We start from the raw sequence: 18,989 nt of genomic DNA, 5'->3' as shown, positions 1-18,989 counted from the left end.
GCCCTTGCTGCTGCTGTAAGAACTCTTCCGACTCTACAGGCTAGACCCTTCTGCCCTGTGCCAACTGTAGCTATCTGTGAAGCAGTACTGCTACTAGTACTGTTGTTGCTGCTTAGAGCTGGCTTAGTCAGGCCTGCATACCAGGTTTCCGCTCCATATAAGGCTATCGGGAGGGCGCAAGCAATAGCTGCTTTTCGGACTGCAGCTGCTGGGAGCCCCCCTTTTGTGTTTGTAAGGTGCTGTAGGAAATAGGCTACCTTCTTTGCTGCTGCTACCTTTATTCCTACATGGTGTTGGAAGGTGAGTCTCTTGTCAAACCAGACCCCTAACCATCTTACAGGCTTTGTTGAGGCTTTAATAGTCAGGCCTCTCGCTTGGATATCGGGTAGGTTTGTTGTCTGTTTATGTTTTCTGCTGAAGTGGATTGCCTCACACTTAGCTGGGTCAAAGGCGACCTTATTTTCTGTTCCCCAGCTGAGGATACTGGTGATCTCCTGGCCTAGGGCTGTAGCGTTCTCTTCTAGCGAGGGGCTAGTAGCTACTAAGCCTATATCATCTGCATAGCCAAACCGTAGCTTCTGATCATCAGCTAGGATATCAGCTATATAGAGCAGGAAGAGGATAGGTGACAGCGGAGAGCCTTGTGGTAGTCCACAGGATAGAGGGAAGTCCTCTGTAGTAGTATCCTCTAGCCTGACCCGGGCTGTTCGGCTAGAGGTGAAGGTGTAGATCAGCTTGATCAGGCTGCTTGGCCAGCCCTGCTGCCGTAGCCTGATAATAAGTCGGTTTCGTAGAACGGAGTCAAACGCCCCCTTAACGTCCATTGTTGCTAGCGTGGCTGTAAGCCCTGCATCTAGAGCCCTCTCTATCTCATGGGTTAGGCAGGTTGTCAGGTCGACTGCAGCCCTCCCTGGTAAGGCTCCAACCTGCTGTGGGCTGGCGACCCCTTCTAGGATGGTAAGGTAGGCCATCCTTTTTGCTATCAACCGCTCTAAGCCTTTGCCTAAGCAGGATAATAGAGATATCGGGCGCCAGGACCCAGTCTTAGAGAAGTCTGTTTTCCCCGGTTTCTGGATCATAACAACCTCCGCTTTGCGGAAGGGTCTAGGGAAGTAGCCTACCTGTACGCAGGCCTGGAAGAGCTGCTGTATAGGCCTAGCTACTAAACCCCAGGTGCATTGTAGTAACTTTGTAGTAATCCTATCAGTCCCAGGGGTTGTAGTCTCTGTTAGAGTAGCCTGGCGTACTTCCTCTATACTAACTGTATCCTGCCAGGGTATAAGACGCCTTGTGACCACTGGGATAGCAAAAGGGTTCCCAGGTAGGTCATCTCTAGCGCTAAACCGTTCGAGTAAGGCCTTTCGTAAGGCTTGGGCTTTGTCGTAGGTGTTGCTGATCGTCTCTCCTTCTACTATTAGAGGCGGAGCTTTAACTGCTAGGCTTGACTTCCGCCAGCCTATGATCTTATATAGATCTTGGTCTGTCTTAGCCTCTTCAACCTTAGTAGTCCAGTAGGCGCGTTTTGCCCTTCTAACGGTTGTTAAGAAGACCTTTTGTTCCTCTAGGATAGGGGGAGGTATGACCAGCCCAGGTTCTTGGGCCTGTTGGCGCCTAGCCTTAATAGCAGCTTGGTGGGCTACTGAGCATTCTTCTGTCCACCAGGGGGCTCCCCTACCCTGATTAGTCCGTCTCTTGCCTACAGCTTGAATAGCTGTATAGAAGAGGCTGACCAGTTGGGCAGCTAGGGTGTCTAGCTCTGCTGGGCTGGGCAGTTCCCCTAGAGTAGGTAAGGCTGTAGCCCCAGCCTTTACTAGGTCGATCAGCCGTGGTAGGGCTGACTCTGGTACTGAGAGCTGGTTAGCCTGGCGTCCTTGTTCCTGGGCCCTACTCATAGGAATAATTGTTGTGATGGCTTCGTGGTCAGCCCCTGGGTGTAGGTGTGGGCTGATATAAGCCTCAGTAAAGGGGATATTTGAGAGGGTTAGGTCGAGGGTATGCCCGTGGGTATGGGTAGGGGCCCCAACCTCCCCAATAAACAGAAGATCGTAGCCTTCCGCCCATTCTGCAATATCGTCTCCTCGATTTCGGCTAGGGGACCCAGGTTCCCATGAGGAGTGGTGGGCGTTAAGGTCCCCAGCAATAAGGGCTCTCTCTGGCGGTTGGTAATCTAGAAGGAGGCTGGTTGCTTGGTTTATAGGCTCATCTGGCGGCCTATATATATTCATAATAGTGAGGTCGCCAACTTTCACCCACAAGATATCTCTTGATTGGGTAGGCCTTTGTTGCTGTATTTGCAGCCTTAGACCTTTGCGTGTGTAGGTCATAACCCTAGGCCTTGTGTCTCTGCTGTTCCAGAAGTCAACTGGTACGTAGGAGTTAAAGCCTGGGTGTGTGTTAATCTGCATCTTATCTCTATAGCCTATCCAGGGTTCCTGGATCAGGACTATATCGATCTGATCTGCCCAGCAGAGCTCTAGAAGAGCTGTATGAGCTGGGCTTCTCTTCCCCACGTTACACTGGGCGACCCGTAATACCCGTGGGGGAGCCGTCCTGAGCCTACTGCTCCGAGTCGAGGTCGAGGTGGGTGTAGGCATTAATAACGTTATAATCAGGCTTCTGAGCTACCCGCTGGACCCTGCTGCTTGAGGTAGCTGGGGTATGCTGGGTAGGTAGTGGTGGTAGGATAGGGTTGTTGTCAGAGACGTCTGCTTCAGCCTCATTCTCATCCTCCTCCATACTGCTAGAGCTTGCTGTATCGCTAACGTCCGCTACGATGATTGAGTCCTGGGTAGGGGTAGGGGCTCGTGGTCGCTTAGAGCCAGGCTGAGGGCTCGTCAGGCTGTTGCTAGGTTGCTGGGTGCTGCGGGCGTGGGTGCCGGCCTGACTGCTCTGATAGAGGGCCTCATAGGCCTTCTGCCCAGCTTTACGGATCCGGGAGAGTTCCTTCCGACCTGGGAGGGTGGGGGAGCCGTTAACCACTAAGGGCCTTGCTGGGCAGTCCTTATGGTTGGCTTGGAAGGGGCCGGCGCAGTTAGCGCACTTCGGTCTGGCTATGCAGGGCCAGGTCTCATGGGAGCCTGCGGGCCTGCTGCAGTTGCTACAGAGTGGCTGTCGGTTACAGTACCGGTTTGAATGATATCCCTGGCAACCAGGGTCATGTCTGATGAGGGTCTTTTTCTTCTGGATAAGCTGAGATCTGCTGCTTTGGTTGAAGAGCCTGAAGGGTAGTACTTCTACAGAGAAGGAGATGATCCAAGAGACTTCGTTTGTGATAGGATTCACGCCAAGTTGGGATTGGCGGGCCCGGATAGGCTTGCATCCTGTCTGTGCAAAGACCTCCTCTTCAACTAGAGTAGCTGGGTCGAGGGTATCCCCATCGATAGTCCATAGCTTAGCAGGGCAGCGTGGGACAACATAGGTGAACCACTTAGTAGGGGTCTCAACCTTATAGGCTCCAAGACTGTCTGCTAGTTTCTGTTTGTCCGTAAGGAGGGCTTGCTGAACCTGCTTATTCAGGGGTCTCAGTGAGTAGCCAGTTGCGATGTGGTAGATATGTGGGATATCTGCTAGCTGCAGGCCAAGGGCCTGGCAGACCTTCCGGCGGAGGGCAAAAGGGGCATGCTTCCTAGCAGCCGTTAGGCCCTCCTCGGGGATGCGGGCAAAGACCCGGAGGTCCTCCTTTGGCTGGGCTAGAGTCTGAGTCTGAGCCTGGGGATGGATTGGGTTTTGGGTGCGGACCGGGGCCGGGGCCGGGGCTTGGGCTGGGGCTGCAGCTGCAGATTCAGCCGAAGCTACCACCTTAGCCCAATTCCGGCTCGGGGTCGGGGCCGCCGTTCCGTTCCCCATGATCCTCTTCAAGGCTTGAACTACGTAGGTTGTAGCCTCCTTCGCGATCTGCTTCCTAGGCCCCTCAAAGCAAGAGACCACGTTGTCTACAGACTGGGCGATAGCCATAAAGACATCCTTTCGGGCTTCGTAGAGCTTGGCCTCTTCACTAAGGGCTGTAAGGACAGCTCCAGCAGCTGTCCCATTCACAGTTGAGGGTCCCTTAGCCGTTAAGGGGGTTGTCGTAGAGGCGTCGGGCTGGCTTCCCACGAGGCTGGGCCGGGCTGGCTGGGCCTCGGTATCGCGGCGGCGTTTAGCCCTTGAGGTTGGGGACGGCTCCGGAGGGGCTCCAGAGCCTCGATCAGGGCCGGCCGAGGAGGCCGGCATCGGTCCAGAGCCCGCCGGAGGCTGCGAGGCCATCGCGGGAGGGCGCTGGAGGCGAGAATTGAAGGGTTTTCCGCTGTTAAGAATTTTGGTGGTATCCCACGTATTACACTAACAGTGGATGGCAAGAAAAATTAGGCGAGAGGGAAGTACTTTGAAGCCAATTTGTGTCGTATGAAAGATGCCTTTGGTAACAACTGCAAAAGAAAACAAAAGAACCCAAAAAGGCCGAAGTTGATGTCTCTGTGTTGGTTGCTGCTTGGATGTGGTTACTTGTGAACAGAGAAAAGGAAGCGCGACAAATACAGTGCCCAGGGCCGAGTGTGGTTCCAGTGCCGTCGGCGAGAGCGTGGTGCCCCACACAGGAGGATGCCACTGGCCATCCACTTGCCTCTTCTTTGACCTCAGCTCTCACCGGGAAAACAAACTATGTAGGGCAGCTACCTGACTTCATTGACACCTGCCTTGGATGCTGGCAAACCACCAGGCAGTCTGGTCTTCTCCCCACCGCACAACACATACATAGATCCAAAGCGACTCTATGACAATTTGGTCTGTGGCCCATCGTTACATCAATCAACCTTCAACGATACTCCCAGCAGCATTTCACATCGCAAGATTGTCAGGTGACCGTTCATGCCCCATCCCGCCGATTCGTCGGGTTGCGAGGATGGACCTCTCGTCGTGTATGTGTAGCACATCGACATGACTTTGACGGATCGCAGCATGACATGGCTTGTCCTCCGACAGAGTCCACTTATGTGCTCTCCCCGATGTCTGTCGTGGCACGGAAGCATTCATCAACCACCATGCATGGGTGGACGATGCGCCATGGTTCAAGAAAACCCCGCTTCGACTTCGAAGCATGATGCACAGCTCAAGCTCCAGACAGAGGCGATCAACCAAAAAGAAGACATTCCCACCGAGCTCCGAGATGGTCAAGGTCAGGCCTTACTGGACCATGATGAGGATACCCGACAGTGCGCTGAGCTCGGGTTGAACGACAGGGGGCTGATCGTCAAGTTGGCACGGTATCATAACTATTTCCATCTGTCTGGCGGGACAACATTGACATATAAAATGGACCCTTCATCGACCATCGCAAACAACCAAGGAACTTGAACAAACTCTCAGAATCGAGGCTGAACTATCAACCGACGATGTGCCCCGCACAATGGTTCGCCTCAAATTCAACCATGGCATCATTGATGTGCACTCGCATCAGGCCGCAAGATACGCCATCCCCGAACGAGAAAAAACGACTGACCAAGTCGCGCGAATGGACTGACGATGGGAGAATATTCCATGGAATCTGACGTCTCTCAGGCACCCGTGCTACTTTCGGACATTTTGTTCATCTGAGACGGTCGAATCATGTTTCACCGTCTGATCTCTCCCCCACGATCGTGCAATCGCAAACACCCACGAGCAAAACAGCCCCAAGATACCGAGCGCGAGTCGTCCTCCAGCCGCCAGGACGAGTCATTCTGTTGCGGAGCTGGGCTCTCCGCAGAAACATCCGCCAGTGCTTCCGGGACGCCAACGTTTTGTCTGCCCTGTGCCGCAAGTTCGTTTAACCACCCTGGTTCATATCACGAACCACACAAATGCTCCTCGCCCGGAACGAGAGATGGGCCCCCAGCCAAACCCAACTTCGCAGGCTCCACTGCAATCGCCGGGATTTGCCAAATGTGTTTGGGTAGCATCCCCCCGCAGAACGGACTCTCCGAGCAGTTCATTTTTTGATCACGATTGGCCTCCGACTTTCCCCCACAAGCCGCACGCTAAGCAGGGATGGATGCCAGACATCGGGTGAATAGAGCTTCAACGCTCGACCTTAACCCACGGCGTGAACCGCAACACCATCTACGCCCCTCTCCCGCGGGTAGTCAGTATCCTCGAAAAGACGCACCTATCAAAACAATTCGATTCTCAGAGAAAAAGGGATAATTATCATTGATTGTGCCCATCAGTTTGACATGAATCTGTCAACGGCGGCGGCAACATGAGGGAGTGCAGCCTTCGCCAACTGCCGATGGCACGGACGTCCTCCCCCAAAAAGGCTGGAAAGGTAAGCTTTTCCAAGCTTTATATCAGTCCAGACACAAGCGCCAACCTTCTTGGCAGCCTCACTCTGTTAGGCATGGAAGCCAAGCCATGCGAGCTCTATAGCGAACCCACCCATCCATGCCAACCATCGTTAGAGTTGGCGAATCTGTGTCATCCGATCGGATCCGAACTCAGAATGCAGGGGAGAACGCATTATCCCGCTAGAAGGGTGGGAGGGCACATCCAAGAGGAGCGGGTAATAGAAGGGTTGCAATATACATAAGTTGTTGAGGGGGTGCGCATTCTTCTCGTATACTGTCCCGTCGCAGATGTTCGTGAGGGAATGAGGTGTGCGTTTCTCTTGCTAGACGCCACGGGAAATGGTACCACGCCATACTGGTTCGTCAACAGCACAACGATAACCGTCGCCATGACCGGCGGCGACGCTGCAGTTGCAGATGCCTTCCAGGCCGGTCGCATACCGCAGGAGATCAGCGTCGCGTACCTCGATGAGGATCGGGATACGCCGTCGATGGCGGCGTCCATCGCCATGTTCGTGTTGACCCTGGTGGTTGTCAATGGCCGCGCCTTTTCGAGATTTTTCCTGAGGAAAAGCTTCGGTGTTGATGACGCGCTTGCTGTTATCGGAATGGTGAGGACAAATTCAAGGTGGTGACTGAGTACTAGTGCTAATGCGATGGTGACCAGGCGATGTTCATTGCGTTTGTGCCTCTATGTATTATTCTCATCAACATCGGATCGGGTCGGCACTTTGAGTATATCCAGTATGTTATGACGCAGGATACCCTGGAAGAAACGGAAATTCTCGATTTTACGGCGCATCTTATCTATTCGACGGCGTTGCTTTTCTGTCGGTACTCTGGACTGGCGTTTTATTATCGTGTGTGCGGAATTCACAACGGTTTCCTCCGATCGATCAAGGGCCTCGCAGGCTTTCTCTTCGTCGGGTGGCTGACGCAGATGCTACTCATTGTCTTCCACTGTCTACCGGTAACAGCCATCTGGCCGTACGAGTGGCAAACGCAGTTCAACCAGTTCAAATGCTTGCCTTGGGGCTTCGTGTACGGAATCAACTCCGCCGTCTCATTGCTGTGCGACTTTGTGTTGTTCGGAATCCCGATTGCCATGCTGAGGATGCTGGAAATGACGAGGAAGCGCAAGATCCAACTGGCCTGCATCTTGCTTCCCGGTATCCTGTAAGTCAGAAGTCTCTGCCTATGGGAGGAGCAACAACTGACGTGAGCAGTGTAGTCGCCATCTCTGTTGTCCGTCTCATATTGGTCATCAACGGCCAATGGCAACCCGACCAGTCATGGATTTACAGCCCTTTGCTAGCGATTGAGGTCGCCGAGATTGGTGCAACTCTAATAGCCCTCTCTATCCCGGGAATCAGGCCGCTGGTAGAAGAGACATACAACCGCGTGATTATTTGGACGAGCAGACACTTCCCGTGCTGTTTCCGGAGGAGAAGAGACGACATGCACGGTGGCTCGTGGGACAGCGAGGCATCAACCTGGCGAAATGACCCAACACCTAGGCAAGCGGATTTCAAAATGACGGATATCGAGGAGGTCCTCGGGCTGGAGCTTGAGGCTATCGAAAAGTACGAATCGAAAACGAAACCAAAACGTGTAAGCACGAAGCTGGACAGGTCAAGCAAGGTGGCGGTCAAGGAAATGATGGAGAACCGCGTATGAAGTAAAGCCACGAGCGGCACCCGCAAACATGGCTCGGCACAAAGCCTTGACTTTGGATCATGGGAATTGTGTTGGGCGATTCTTTCAGTAACAAAGATCAAGTCATTCTTGACTTCAGTACATAGCACTTTACAGGGTGTCCGCAGACGATGACATCAAACAGCATACGAAGTAATGACAAAACATGAAGATTTCCTTTCTCACGACAATCCATTGATCCCACAGACTCATCTCGCGTTCCAAAACGCTGTCACCGCTAGCCAAACGCAACATGAGCGCAAAACATCGCCAAGCACCGTGACCCAGCTGACAGCGCTATGCCACAAAAGCCCACGTAATCCATCGTCGAACCGCCCGTCAGCTGAACCCGCGGCTTCCACACAGGAAAGGGTCGTCCTTCCCGCCTCTGTTCAATGAGTCCAATAAAGTCCGCCACTCTTAGCCAATCTCCGACGACAAAAGACGACCAAAAAGAGTTCCGATGGCTGACGATTAGAGTGGGGACCCTCAATCGACGCCGAACAAACGAAACAATCGAAGCTAGTCCAGCCCAATCTCCTTGCTCCCCTCGCGATATGCTTCAGCCAGTCTTTCGCACAGCAAGCGCCAATGGGGTATGGGCTTGAACTCAACCTTGATGCCTCCCAACAAGCTCGAGGTTTTGTTCCTGAAAAGGTGCAGGGCAGCAGCTGGTTGGGTGGGGCTTAAGCGAGTGCTAAGAGCACGCTAAAGGGAAAGAAGCTAGCGGGGCCGCTGCAGCCGCTGGAAGTCTATTCAGCGGGTAACCCCCCCCCCCCCCCCCCCAGCAGTGGACGAATCCCGCTCGCCCGCTGGAGCCCGCTGGCCTGTTACCCAAACGGTGGTGCAGTACCAGGCAGTCCGGGCAGCACCTGCAGCACCAACCAACGTCAACCTGCAGGTCTTGGGGCCTCCCTAGGGCGGTGTCCCACTTCCCGTATCCGCTCCCGAGCCCGCTGCATCTCTCCATTGCATATCCATGGCTGACCGTTCTTCGAGCAAAAACAGAGTGCGTGCGCTGCATGCTGACTGCCATGTCGACGTGCGCATTCTTTGAACCTCATCAGTGTCTTTCTCGGGCAGATGAGCGCCTCCGTGGGACGCGTGTGAAGCGTGGCAACTCAGACCTCGACGGGCCAAAGCAGCAGCAACCATTCAGACACTAGACGACGCAACCGATGCCAGAACCATCACTCGGCAGAGTATGCGGGCAAATTTCCTAGTCTTGCCTCGAGGTACGACGTATTCCAAGAACCTTCAACAGTCGCCAAACGCCACTGCGTCCTTGGGCGACCGTCCAGTCGGAGTTTCTCCTCGGTCCAATCCATCGGATTCTCACCCCGCTGGTTACGAAAGCAACCCCTGATTTTCGTCTCCTCCTACCAACAAGAAAACGTTTCTCAAATTTCCCATACTTGACTCGAGGGGACTCCTGTTTCATGTTTCAACTCTTGTGTCGGGATCACCCTGGCTCGCCCTCCAGGAACCGTCCACTCGGCGACCCAAGACATCGTCAAAGGCCAAGCTTGCTGCTTGCGCCGCGGGCAAGCTTGAGCCAACCACAGCCAACCACAGCCCAGCCACATACTCCCTCTTCTCCCATCACCAAACCAGCAAGCCAGCCGCCCCACGTGCCATCGTCGCACCAAGAAACCCGCCAAGTCCCTCCGGAAGGAGGATCTGCAAGGGCTAAGCTTCGTAGCACATCTTGGGAGCTTCTTGGGTGTTTGCCCATCTCTCTCGGCGCCAACGCCTCCCGCCCCGCAGCGCTCGCCCCCCCTCTGGCCGCCGCGGCGGGCAGCCGGGAGACGAGCGAATGGAGATACGTCGGGCTTCACCTGACTCTGGGTTGGCTTGGCGACGTTTCGGCGGTACGCCGTTGACCCCGAAGCAGGCTGGCCATTCTCCCACATACGAAAACATGACGGACTCGTTCCCGCAGCACCATTCCTCCGATGTCCGCCACTCGGCCGGAGACGCCGGGCGGCGGCGGCGAAGTGCCGACGCGTCCCACACCGCGGGGGCTCAGCGAGGTCAAAAGACCCTTCTCGTTATCGGAACCACTTTTGAGCGGACGGGACGCCGCGGAGGTGATTTCATTGCTGTTGCCGGTTTCTCGTCGTCGTCTTTTTCACTTCGGCTGATGGGTTGACATCTGGTTAGACTGGGTTTGCGTGGTTGGTGGGAACGGTGCCGACTGGTCGGCGACCTTTGACGCGATCACGATGAAGGGCGGCGGACAAATGGGCGGACAGCGCGTCTTGGCGTGGCGTAGCATGCCGTTTCGAAGGATCAAGGTCGCCGACTGCGAAGATGAGATGGCGTCTTTGACACCTTGGATGCTTTGCGGCAGCTCTTTTTGTCAAATCTCGAGTTTCCATCTGCATTACACGACTGAGACGGACAAACGGAGAGGCTCATTGCCGCAGACCTAGTTAAGAGGGCCGATCTGGAATCGCATGCGCAAAGGAGAAATCGCTAATAGTGACCTTTTTCAGCAACAAAGATTGGCCTGAAGGTCTAGCCACGACGTCCAACTTGTCCACCTTGTCCACCTCGTATTCCACCACGGCTTTCAGGCCTTGTTGGGGAAGCCCGCGAACAATATCAATCTCTTTCAATTTTCTTTGGAAATGGCACCGACAATTATCTGTCAAAGATCTCTTCAGAATCGCTTGTCCTCGATCACAGCAACAGACTCTGACGCCGACATATCACCCGCCCAAGAGTCAACGACGATGTCGAGACCAAGACCTTGCAATATCCAACCCTCGCCATCCAGCTGGATCCATGAAATGGGTGCGTTTCAACCTCTACATAATCAGACTCAAGCACGGGAAGGCTGACAAGGATTCAAAGCAACATTTCTTGAAAAGGTCGTCAACGAACAGCAATCGATGCTCTCGCCGAGACCCTTGGCCAGCTCGAGCGGTTGTTCATCTCGTAAAGCCTACCCGAGGTCCGGTCCAGCGGTTGAGCTGTCCAATATGCGCACTCGACCTTCGCAAGGCCCGCAAAAGAATTACACGTTATCGAGTGGCCCTGATGCCGCGTCTCAAAGAACAACGACTTCAGATCGTCAACACGAACATCATGCTTCGCGATAGTCCTCTGCTCTGGACTAGCATACGTCTTGAAGGAAAATTAAGTGATCAAGATACCTGCCGACGTCAGTTCAGATAATGGCAGAGGTCTTCGGACGTGGGTGGATGAGCGATTTCGTACTGCATCAATTATCATCATTATACTAATCCTCATCTACCATTTATCGTACGTGACTCATCACGTCCAGTCACGCGTGTTGAAGCAATACCTCAGGAAAATTTGGTTCATACGGTTTTGTTCATACGATGGTCATGTCTCTAATCGAACCCTGTCGTATGGCGCTTCGGAAGATGGAACAAAACTAGTTCTATCATGCTCAAATCTTTATGCGTAATGAAGACTGCCCTGCAATTGATGAACCATCAGTGAAGATGCATAGCCAGTCTGGGAATCAAAAAGCAAAAAAGAAGCCACTGGGTGGTTTTGAACCAATAGCAATTGGCAGGCTCGGCGCCACCGATTGGAGCTGGGGCCCTACAGACCCCGACACATGACTCTAACCTGCCCACCAAGGCTTCGCATCCAGTGGCGTGAGGCTCACGTCCCAATCCGTACTTAAACCCGGTGGTCGAGAGGTCGGGTCATCGGTTCAATGATGCCATGAGTTGACCATTCACCAGTAGTATTGCCTAGTGCTCTCTCACCTTGACGTGCACCCTGGGTCCACTAGTGCGGCAGGCTGTGGACGCCTCAGGCCAGTGGGAGCTTCAGCTTTGATCCACTTTGTAATGAGCCAGTAAGATAATCGGAAACATCATTGGTATCTCACTTCTCGATCGGCCACTTGAAAGGCTGGCGTGGTTCTGCATGGCCTAAGGTAGTTCCTTTCGCGAGACTGACGCTAGCAACCCGCGCCCCACTTTACGTCCATCTGAATCTCCTTCGCGAATTTTCATCCTCTTGTTTTTTTTCTTCTTCAACGCGTCATACTCATCAAGCCAGGCCGCGGCCCCGATCCGACGCAGCTGGCCAGGTAAGACCATTCTATCATAAGGAACGCCGTCCCAAACATTATCTGACGCTCAGATCAGGCTTCGCGTACCTTCGCGCGACGATGTCGTTCACGGCCAACACCAATCCCGCCGCGCGCCGAGTCAACCACGACGTTCTCCGCCATATTCCAGGCCTCACTTGGACTACCCGAGCCGATTTCCTGCTGGGCGACGACCTCGCCTGTTGCATACTTCTGAGCCGCCGCCTTGCTAACAAGAACCGCAAATTCGAGCGCAACGTCTACCTTGAAAAGCTCCGAACCCGCCTGGCTTCCATGATCACCGACGCCCTGAACCACATCAAGCTGGTCCAAGACGGCATTGAGGAATTGCGCAGCAACTTGCCGCACGTTCGCCGGAAGACGTTCTAGCAGCGCGTGTTCCTGACTCTCCGTGTCAAGCGCAGCTGGGAGGTCTACAACCCCATGGGAGAGCGCGAAGAGGAGCTCATCAATCGCTTCGCAGATGCTCGCGCCGACTACCTCGCCATGCATCTTCAGAGCTCTGTAGAGGGCCACGAGACCTACCAGACGCTCCTTGATGCCTTGGATCAGTAGAACGCGTCCAAGCATGATATCGCCCGTCTCTTCGTCGCTCCCACCGACCCCGCCAGCAATGTTCAGCCCCTGCTTCTTGACAGCCCTGCCGATAAGGCTAGTCAACCGGTCCCCACAACGACAGCGGACATGGACAGGCCCACTGTACTTGACTCAGAGGTCGCCGATTGCGCCCCTCTGCCGAGCCCGTCCGAGCCTGACCCGGACCCCATCGTCGACCGCCTACCCTACGCCAGCGCCACGACTCCCGGCAACGCCCCAGCCGCACCCGATGACGAGGCGCCCGTCTCGCGTGCTGCACTTCGCTGGCTGTGGTCTCGCATCCTCCCAGGCTTCAATCAACGGGAGACTATCTTTGAGAAGCGTATTTGGAAGGAGGATGACCTGGATGAGTTCATGCAAGAGTGCCCTCATCCCGTCTGAATATCACCGTGGGTGTAAGGAGAGGTCTAGAAGTTCTCACCCTATGCGTCTAAGACGTTGAGCTTCGTCGGATGCTCAGGGGCATTGAAATGCAGAAGGTCTGATTGAATAGGTTTTGAAGCTGGATTAGAATGACTTGGACGAGATGATAGAAGTCAATACCACTATGTTACATGTTGATTCCACATTCTTTCTCAATAGCGTTGTTCTGTGTATTTTGAAATTCCGTGGACATTTTCCTTTCGTAAATCGTCTGCGTCATCGTCGTTGTCACGGAGTCCGACAAAGGGCATGCGGTCAAACGAGCTCACCACTTGGGATTCAGTGATGATACTGGCCGGCTCAGTTGAACTGTGCTCTGATAGGTTGAGTCAAGTCAAAGGTGAGAATGAGTGGGTCGCACCGGGGCGTGGGAGCTGGCGGAGGGTCTTAGGCAAGAAACGATCGGGAATTCTCAGCAACCCTAGGGGAAAAGAGCTGGTTTGAGTCGGGTGGTGCAGTCGTAGGGCCCCGGCTTGCAGGTCACGCCGCGCCGGTTCATTAGTACCACTCTGGTCCACCAGAGAGCAAGGGTTCAACTCCATTTTTTGACTCTTTTTTTGCTTTTGTTTTTCAAGTTCTGTTTTCCGCACGTATGCGTTTTGTCACTGCTGATGATGCGACTTGTGTTTACCGAGTTCGTTTCTCGGCATATTGTTTATTGCCATGTAGTTGTTATGATTTGGCGATTGCGCTACTAAAGCGAAGGCTTGATGCTGCTGCAGCAGTGCTGCTCATGCAGACTCAGGCGCTCAAATGCTTAGCTTGCACCACCCAGCCACTTGGTGCCTTTGTCTGCTGTGGCTAGAATAGCCCCAGTGTTCGCTGTCTTTTCGCAAGCTTCGCTATTATCGGGTATTGGACCCTTACTTTCTTCACAGACCAGTTGCCAGACGGCACGCGCCTACTACGCGGCATCGCCAAATTTCGATTCCAGATGGCGTTGTCGTTGAATCAAGGTGGTGGAGCCAAGCACGCCAAGGGCAAGGTTTCGGCGCCACCCATGTCGCGTGCCAATCATGCACTGCGGCTGCACCGAAAACAGTACTGTGGCTCTGCGCTAAGATGCTGTGGGTTGCAGATAATTTTGGGGCAGGATTGCGGTTGCGACGCAAATCTCCGTGGCAAGGTCGTATCAAAGTTTCACTCAGCTTAGCAGCTGTTGAAATCCTGCAGCAGCTAAATTTGCCCAAAACAAAATGATTGTTCACGATCACATCAAAGGCTCAGTGTGGCTGGTGATGGACAATCGAGGCCCCACCGGCAGAAAAGAGGCTTGCCGAGGCGGTGAGCGAAAACGTCCTGGTAGCCCGAGATAAGATGCTCTCGCCCTGCCGGGCTTTGCAATCAACTGATAAGGAGCCATTCACCGCTGATAATGGATTGAGGCCGGTGAAAATACCATATCGATTCTGCCAAATCGGTATGCACTTGCCTCGCCTTTAGTTTTCTTCGTGTTTTTCATTCTTTGATCCTGTTTCACCAGCAGACAACAACGGGAATTTCTTTCCTGATACACCATGTCCAACCAAGCTACCGCAATCTCCGGCACCACCGGTACTGCTGAGAACGCCATGAAATGGGATCATCCCCCGGAGAGACCCAATTTCGACTGTCCCTTGGTGTCCAAGTACGTCTCTCGTCGCCCTTCCTTCCCTTAGAGGCATGGAACTAAAAGCTTCAGGCCTAGCATCGACATCAGCACGGACGATCGTGGTTTGTCCAAGATGGAGAAGACAGTTCACTTCTCAAAATTCTTTGCCAGCAGGGATTTGATCTATGTTCATCATCTCGGCTGCAAGATCAAAGACCTTGAGTGGACCCTCAAGAAGACTCTCATACTTCATGATGAAACCCAGACGACCCTTCACGCCATCGAACAAATTGCCCCACGGCTAAGCGGCGCTAGTTCGGCCAGCCTTCAATCCGAGATCAAGCGCCTGAAGGCAGTTGTGTTGAAGCTCCACAATGAAATTCAAGCTACGACGGCCAAGATCAGCTTCGCGACGGACGGACGGGGCGCACTTGCTAAGCTGGCCAACGACATGGGTCTCGGCGTCGAGAAACTGGCCAACCCGGTCAGACCCGACTACCCTATGCAGCACGCCTTCGAGATCCTTGTTCGCGACGTCCACGAGGGCAAGATTGCTCTGCACGAGTCGGAGAAGAAGAACAAAGCGTTGAAGCAGGAGTTGGACTACGAAAAACAATCCCATGCGGAGGAGGTCACCACATTGGTCGAGGAGCGGGACGAGGCTTTGAGACGTGCGAGCATACCTGCTACCGATACATACAACCATGAGGGGGTCCTTGTCGATCTACTGTCTTGAGACTCAATGTTTCATCTCTGGGAACGATGATTGCCCGCCATCGCGATGACATCGTTGACAAAGCAGGGCTTTGGCATCACCACTCTCTCCAGCAAAACTGATCTCAGCGCGCGGTGGGCTGCGTGAGAGAGAAGAAAAGACTGTTCAAGCCCCTGTGGTAGTGAAGAGGGAATAACCGACTGCTGCGTGCGGTCAGTTTCTGGTATCGTCACAATAAAGCTTCATGTACTTCGATCTAGGTCCCCAAGGCCGTCAAACATGCCAGACAACCGCGCATTATGGCGTCAACCTTCTTCATTCCAGTATTTTTCCCTCCCTTCTCATCTCCCCGCAGGCTTGTGGATAAGCCCATGAGTCTTCCATTCTTCACGAGGCTCCTTCTTGTGCAGATGAAACCAAGAGCGAGGATAAGTCTAGCACATATGGCACTACTTCGACCGGCCAGCCGGAGGAATCTATTGTGGTAGCACATCGCGGCGGATGATCCAGAGTGGCCTTGTAAGTTGTGAGTGATTTGAGCAAGGCACGAGCTCTGATTCTGTAGACACATCAAGCCCAAGCTTTCGCTATCTCCTTCACCGTTCTCCGGAAGGTGTGCCAGCTGGCCCACCTTCAATTATGTTCGCAGGAAGCCGTTCTCTAAGAGTTGCCAAACGGATCAACGCACACTGCTGTCGGGCACCTCATCTTCCCCGAGCCGGCTGTTGGACTGTCTTCTCTCACCACGACGTGTCACGGTCTATGGACCGGTGTTCGGCCTTCGGCAAGACCCTCAGCCACGACTCATTGGACCCACCAAATCCAATGGCGCATTCGCTAGAAGGTTCCAGGAATATTGACAAGGTCAATGGCAAGGTTATAAGAATGCCCAGGAAATAGGGAGGATACGGTTCTGTTTCCTGTTCTTCAAGAAGATTTATTGTAATGTAGTAGTAGGCTAGACCAATGGCATCGACCTTGTCCTAGACCCTTACACGACGCCTTAACGCTCCAGATATGTTCATTACCTCCGCTCCGCATTGTGTGAAGAATTCTTTTGTGAATTTTTATATAACTAAAGGGAATATAAGAACCTTTTTTTCCTCTACCCTAACCTAGGCTAGTCTCTTTAACTACTATATCCTTAGATAAGAGTAATAATAGCGATTAGCTCTTAGAGCTATTTACTACACATTTTATTAAATATCCTATTAATCTCCTTTACGTTATTCTTATTTTTTAAGTTCTTAGCGATCTTTTTAAATCTCTATTTATTTTAATAGAGAGCTTAGTTAGTTTTAAAAGTTTTCTAAAAACTTAATATATATTATAACTAACTAAACTATTATTAAATATATAGTAAATTAGTTTCTCTAGATATTTAATATCATTAATAACAAAGGTTATATTAATTAAATAAGAAATATATATAAGATTTATCTTAGAAAATTTTAAATTTAAACTAGTTATAACGTGGTTTACCAGTCAGCCGCGCATATCAGTCAGCCGCGCACTTTTTCCACAACGCGCTTTGTTCCCAGCCACTTAAACCTTTGACGCGTAATTTCTCAACAACAGCAATGCCAATTTACACCCAAGAAGATAAGATTATTCTTGCTATTGAGGCGATCCGATCGACACGCGCTGCAGGTCATAAGTTCAGTACGCGAAGCGCTGCGAAGATATACAGTATCCCCGAAAGTACCTTACGCGACAGAATGAACAATCGACTACGCCGCGACCGTATCCAGCCTCAACGACATAAACTCGATCCGATCGAAGAGAAAACACTTCTCCGATACGTTATTGAGCAGGATTTTAGAGGGTTTCCCCTGCGACTCGCTAGTGTGGAAGATATGGCGAATCTCCTGCTGCGGACGCGGAATGGGACACCCGTTGGGAAGCATTGGGCCAAGAGGTTTATCGACTCGCAGCCGACTCTGAAGACTAAATTTAATCGTCCATATGATTATCAAAGGGCACTTCAAGAGGATCCAGGGGTCATTTCGAAGTGGTTCGCGTTGTTGGGCAATATGATGGTCAAATACGGCATCCAAGAGGGGGACCTATACAATTTCGACGAAACTGGCTTCATGATGGGCATGATCACCGCGTCAATGGTGGTAACACGCGCTGATCGACGCGGCAAAGCAAAGTCTGTCCAGACTGGCAATCGTGAATGGGCTACAGTCATTGAATGTATTAATTCAGGCGGCTGGTGCATCCCTCCGTTCGTGATTGTCAAGGGCGCATATCACCTTGCAAGTTGGACCACGGAATCAGGTTTTCCTAGCGACTGGGTTATCAAACCTACTGCTAATGGATGGACGGATAATCAGACAGGTCTTGACTGGATTAAACACTTCGATAAGCATACTCAGGCCCACGCAAAAGGTGTCTATCGGATGCTAATAATCGATGGGCACGAGAGCCATTTATCGGCCGATTTCGACGAATACTGCAAGCAGAATAATATTATAACCGTCAGTATGCCTCCGCATTCATCCCATTTACTCCAGCCATTGGATATTGCACTTTACTCGCCTTTAAAGCGCGCATACGGGGATGAAATCAACCTATTCATCAAATCCTCCGTGAACCACATCACGAAATCTGAGTTCTTTGTTGCCTTCTGCAAGGCCCACAACAAGATCTTTACGAGTGAAAATATCAAATCCGCCTTCCGCGGAGCTGGTATTTTACCGTGGGACCCAAACTATGTGATTGGGAAGCTCGATGTGCATATAAGGACGCCAACACCTCCTGTGACCGACCCCTCAACACCACCAGCCTGGCAATCGCAAACGCCCTCCAACCGCCACGAAGCGCTTTCACAGTCTAACTTTATTAAAAGTCGGATCTCAGCCCATCAGGGAAGCTCTCCAACACCAATAATTGAGGCAGTTGACCGGCTAGCAAAGGGTGCGCAGGCAATGGCACACTCGATCACGATTTTGACGGATCAGGTGCGCACACTTCAGGATGCCAATGTGGCGCTTGCTAAGCGCCGGAGAGCGAAAAAGACGCGCGTCCAGCTTGGAGGAGCACTTAGTATAGCAGAATCTCAGGTTATCCTAGAAGAAAAGGGCAAAGGGAAACGTCCAGCGCCTCAAGAAGGTGAAGAAGGGGGTCCGTCGAAGAAGGGTCGGTCGGCTCAACGGCGTTGCGGTGTGTGCGGCAAGACAGGCCATAATGCGCGAACATGTTCTAAAGATGTAGAATCGTCTAGCGATTCATGTACTGACGAGAGCTAATTGATTTTATACGTTGTGGTTGTATAAACTTATAAAATGTTTGAAAGGTTGGAAAAAGTGCGCGGCTGACTGATATGCGCGGCTGACTGGTAAACCACGTTAGTATAATAGGGGGCTACTTCTACTAGTTTAGCTAAATAGTTTAAAAATTCCTTTTATATACCTTATAAGTTAGTTATAGAGGTTATACTCCCTCTATATATTTCCCTATTAGAGTTATATAGTAGTTAATAAGGTGCGCCTCTAGGCGGTAAACTGCGAAGAAGAAAAGTTAGAAGGGAAGAAAGATTGCCTCCGCTCCAAATCTTCCTTTGTC

At 52.3% G+C, this 18,989-nt stretch overlaps 5 protein-coding genes across 5 annotated transcripts; 4 read left to right on the top strand and 1 right to left on the bottom strand.

Annotated features, from left to right (window-relative positions):
• Positions 1 to 2,556: 2,556 nt before the first annotated feature.
• Positions 2,557 to 4,245, bottom strand: CGGC5_v014936 (uncharacterized protein; the record flags this gene model as incomplete). Its single annotated transcript, XM_032028129.1, has 1 exon — positions 2,557 to 4,245. The coding sequence occupies one exon, from the start codon at positions 4,243 to 4,245 to the stop codon at positions 2,557 to 2,559; it is 1,689 nt and encodes a 562-aa protein (XP_031875570.1).
• Positions 4,246 to 6,688: 2,443 nt separating this feature from the next.
• On the top strand, positions 6,689 to 7,976 carry CGGC5_v014935 (Satratoxin biosynthesis SC1 cluster protein 4; the record flags this gene model as incomplete). Its single annotated transcript, XM_032028128.1, has 3 exons — positions 6,689 to 6,910; positions 6,967 to 7,475; positions 7,526 to 7,976. 3 exons carry the CDS (start codon positions 6,689 to 6,691, stop codon positions 7,974 to 7,976), a joined length of 1,182 nt encoding a protein of 393 aa, XP_031875571.1.
• Positions 7,977 to 10,789: 2,813 nt separating this feature from the next.
• CGGC5_v014934 (uncharacterized protein) lies at positions 10,790 to 11,101 on the top strand (the record flags this gene model as incomplete). The annotated part of the gene is made up of 2 exons (XM_066153175.1): positions 10,790 to 10,793; positions 10,854 to 11,101. 2 exons carry the CDS (start codon positions 10,790 to 10,792, stop codon positions 11,099 to 11,101), a joined length of 252 nt encoding a protein of 83 aa, XP_066007505.1.
• A 1,052-nt stretch (positions 11,102 to 12,153) lies between these two features.
• On the top strand, positions 12,154 to 13,071 carry CGGC5_v014933 (uncharacterized protein; the record flags this gene model as incomplete). The annotated part of the gene is made up of 3 exons (XM_032028127.2): positions 12,154 to 12,441; positions 12,493 to 12,597; positions 12,649 to 13,071. 3 exons carry the CDS (start codon positions 12,154 to 12,156, stop codon positions 13,069 to 13,071), a joined length of 816 nt encoding a protein of 271 aa, XP_031875572.2.
• Positions 13,072 to 14,630: 1,559 nt separating this feature from the next.
• CGGC5_v014932 (uncharacterized protein) lies at positions 14,631 to 15,440 on the top strand (the record flags this gene model as incomplete). Its single annotated transcript, XM_032028126.1, has 2 exons — positions 14,631 to 14,740; positions 14,795 to 15,440. The coding sequence occupies 2 exons, from the start codon at positions 14,631 to 14,633 to the stop codon at positions 15,438 to 15,440; spliced, it is 756 nt and encodes a 251-aa protein (XP_031875576.1).
• Between the last annotated feature and the right edge of the window lie 3,549 nt (positions 15,441 to 18,989).

The sequence above is a fragment of the Colletotrichum fructicola genome (assembly GCF_000319635.2).
Source record: "Colletotrichum fructicola Nara gc5 chromosome Unknown KSG_Nara_v1_contig09, whole genome shotgun sequence".
Taxonomy (NCBI): domain Eukaryota; kingdom Fungi; phylum Ascomycota; class Sordariomycetes; order Glomerellales; family Glomerellaceae; genus Colletotrichum; species Colletotrichum fructicola.
This window is presented reverse-complemented; position numbering and strand designations above follow the sequence as displayed.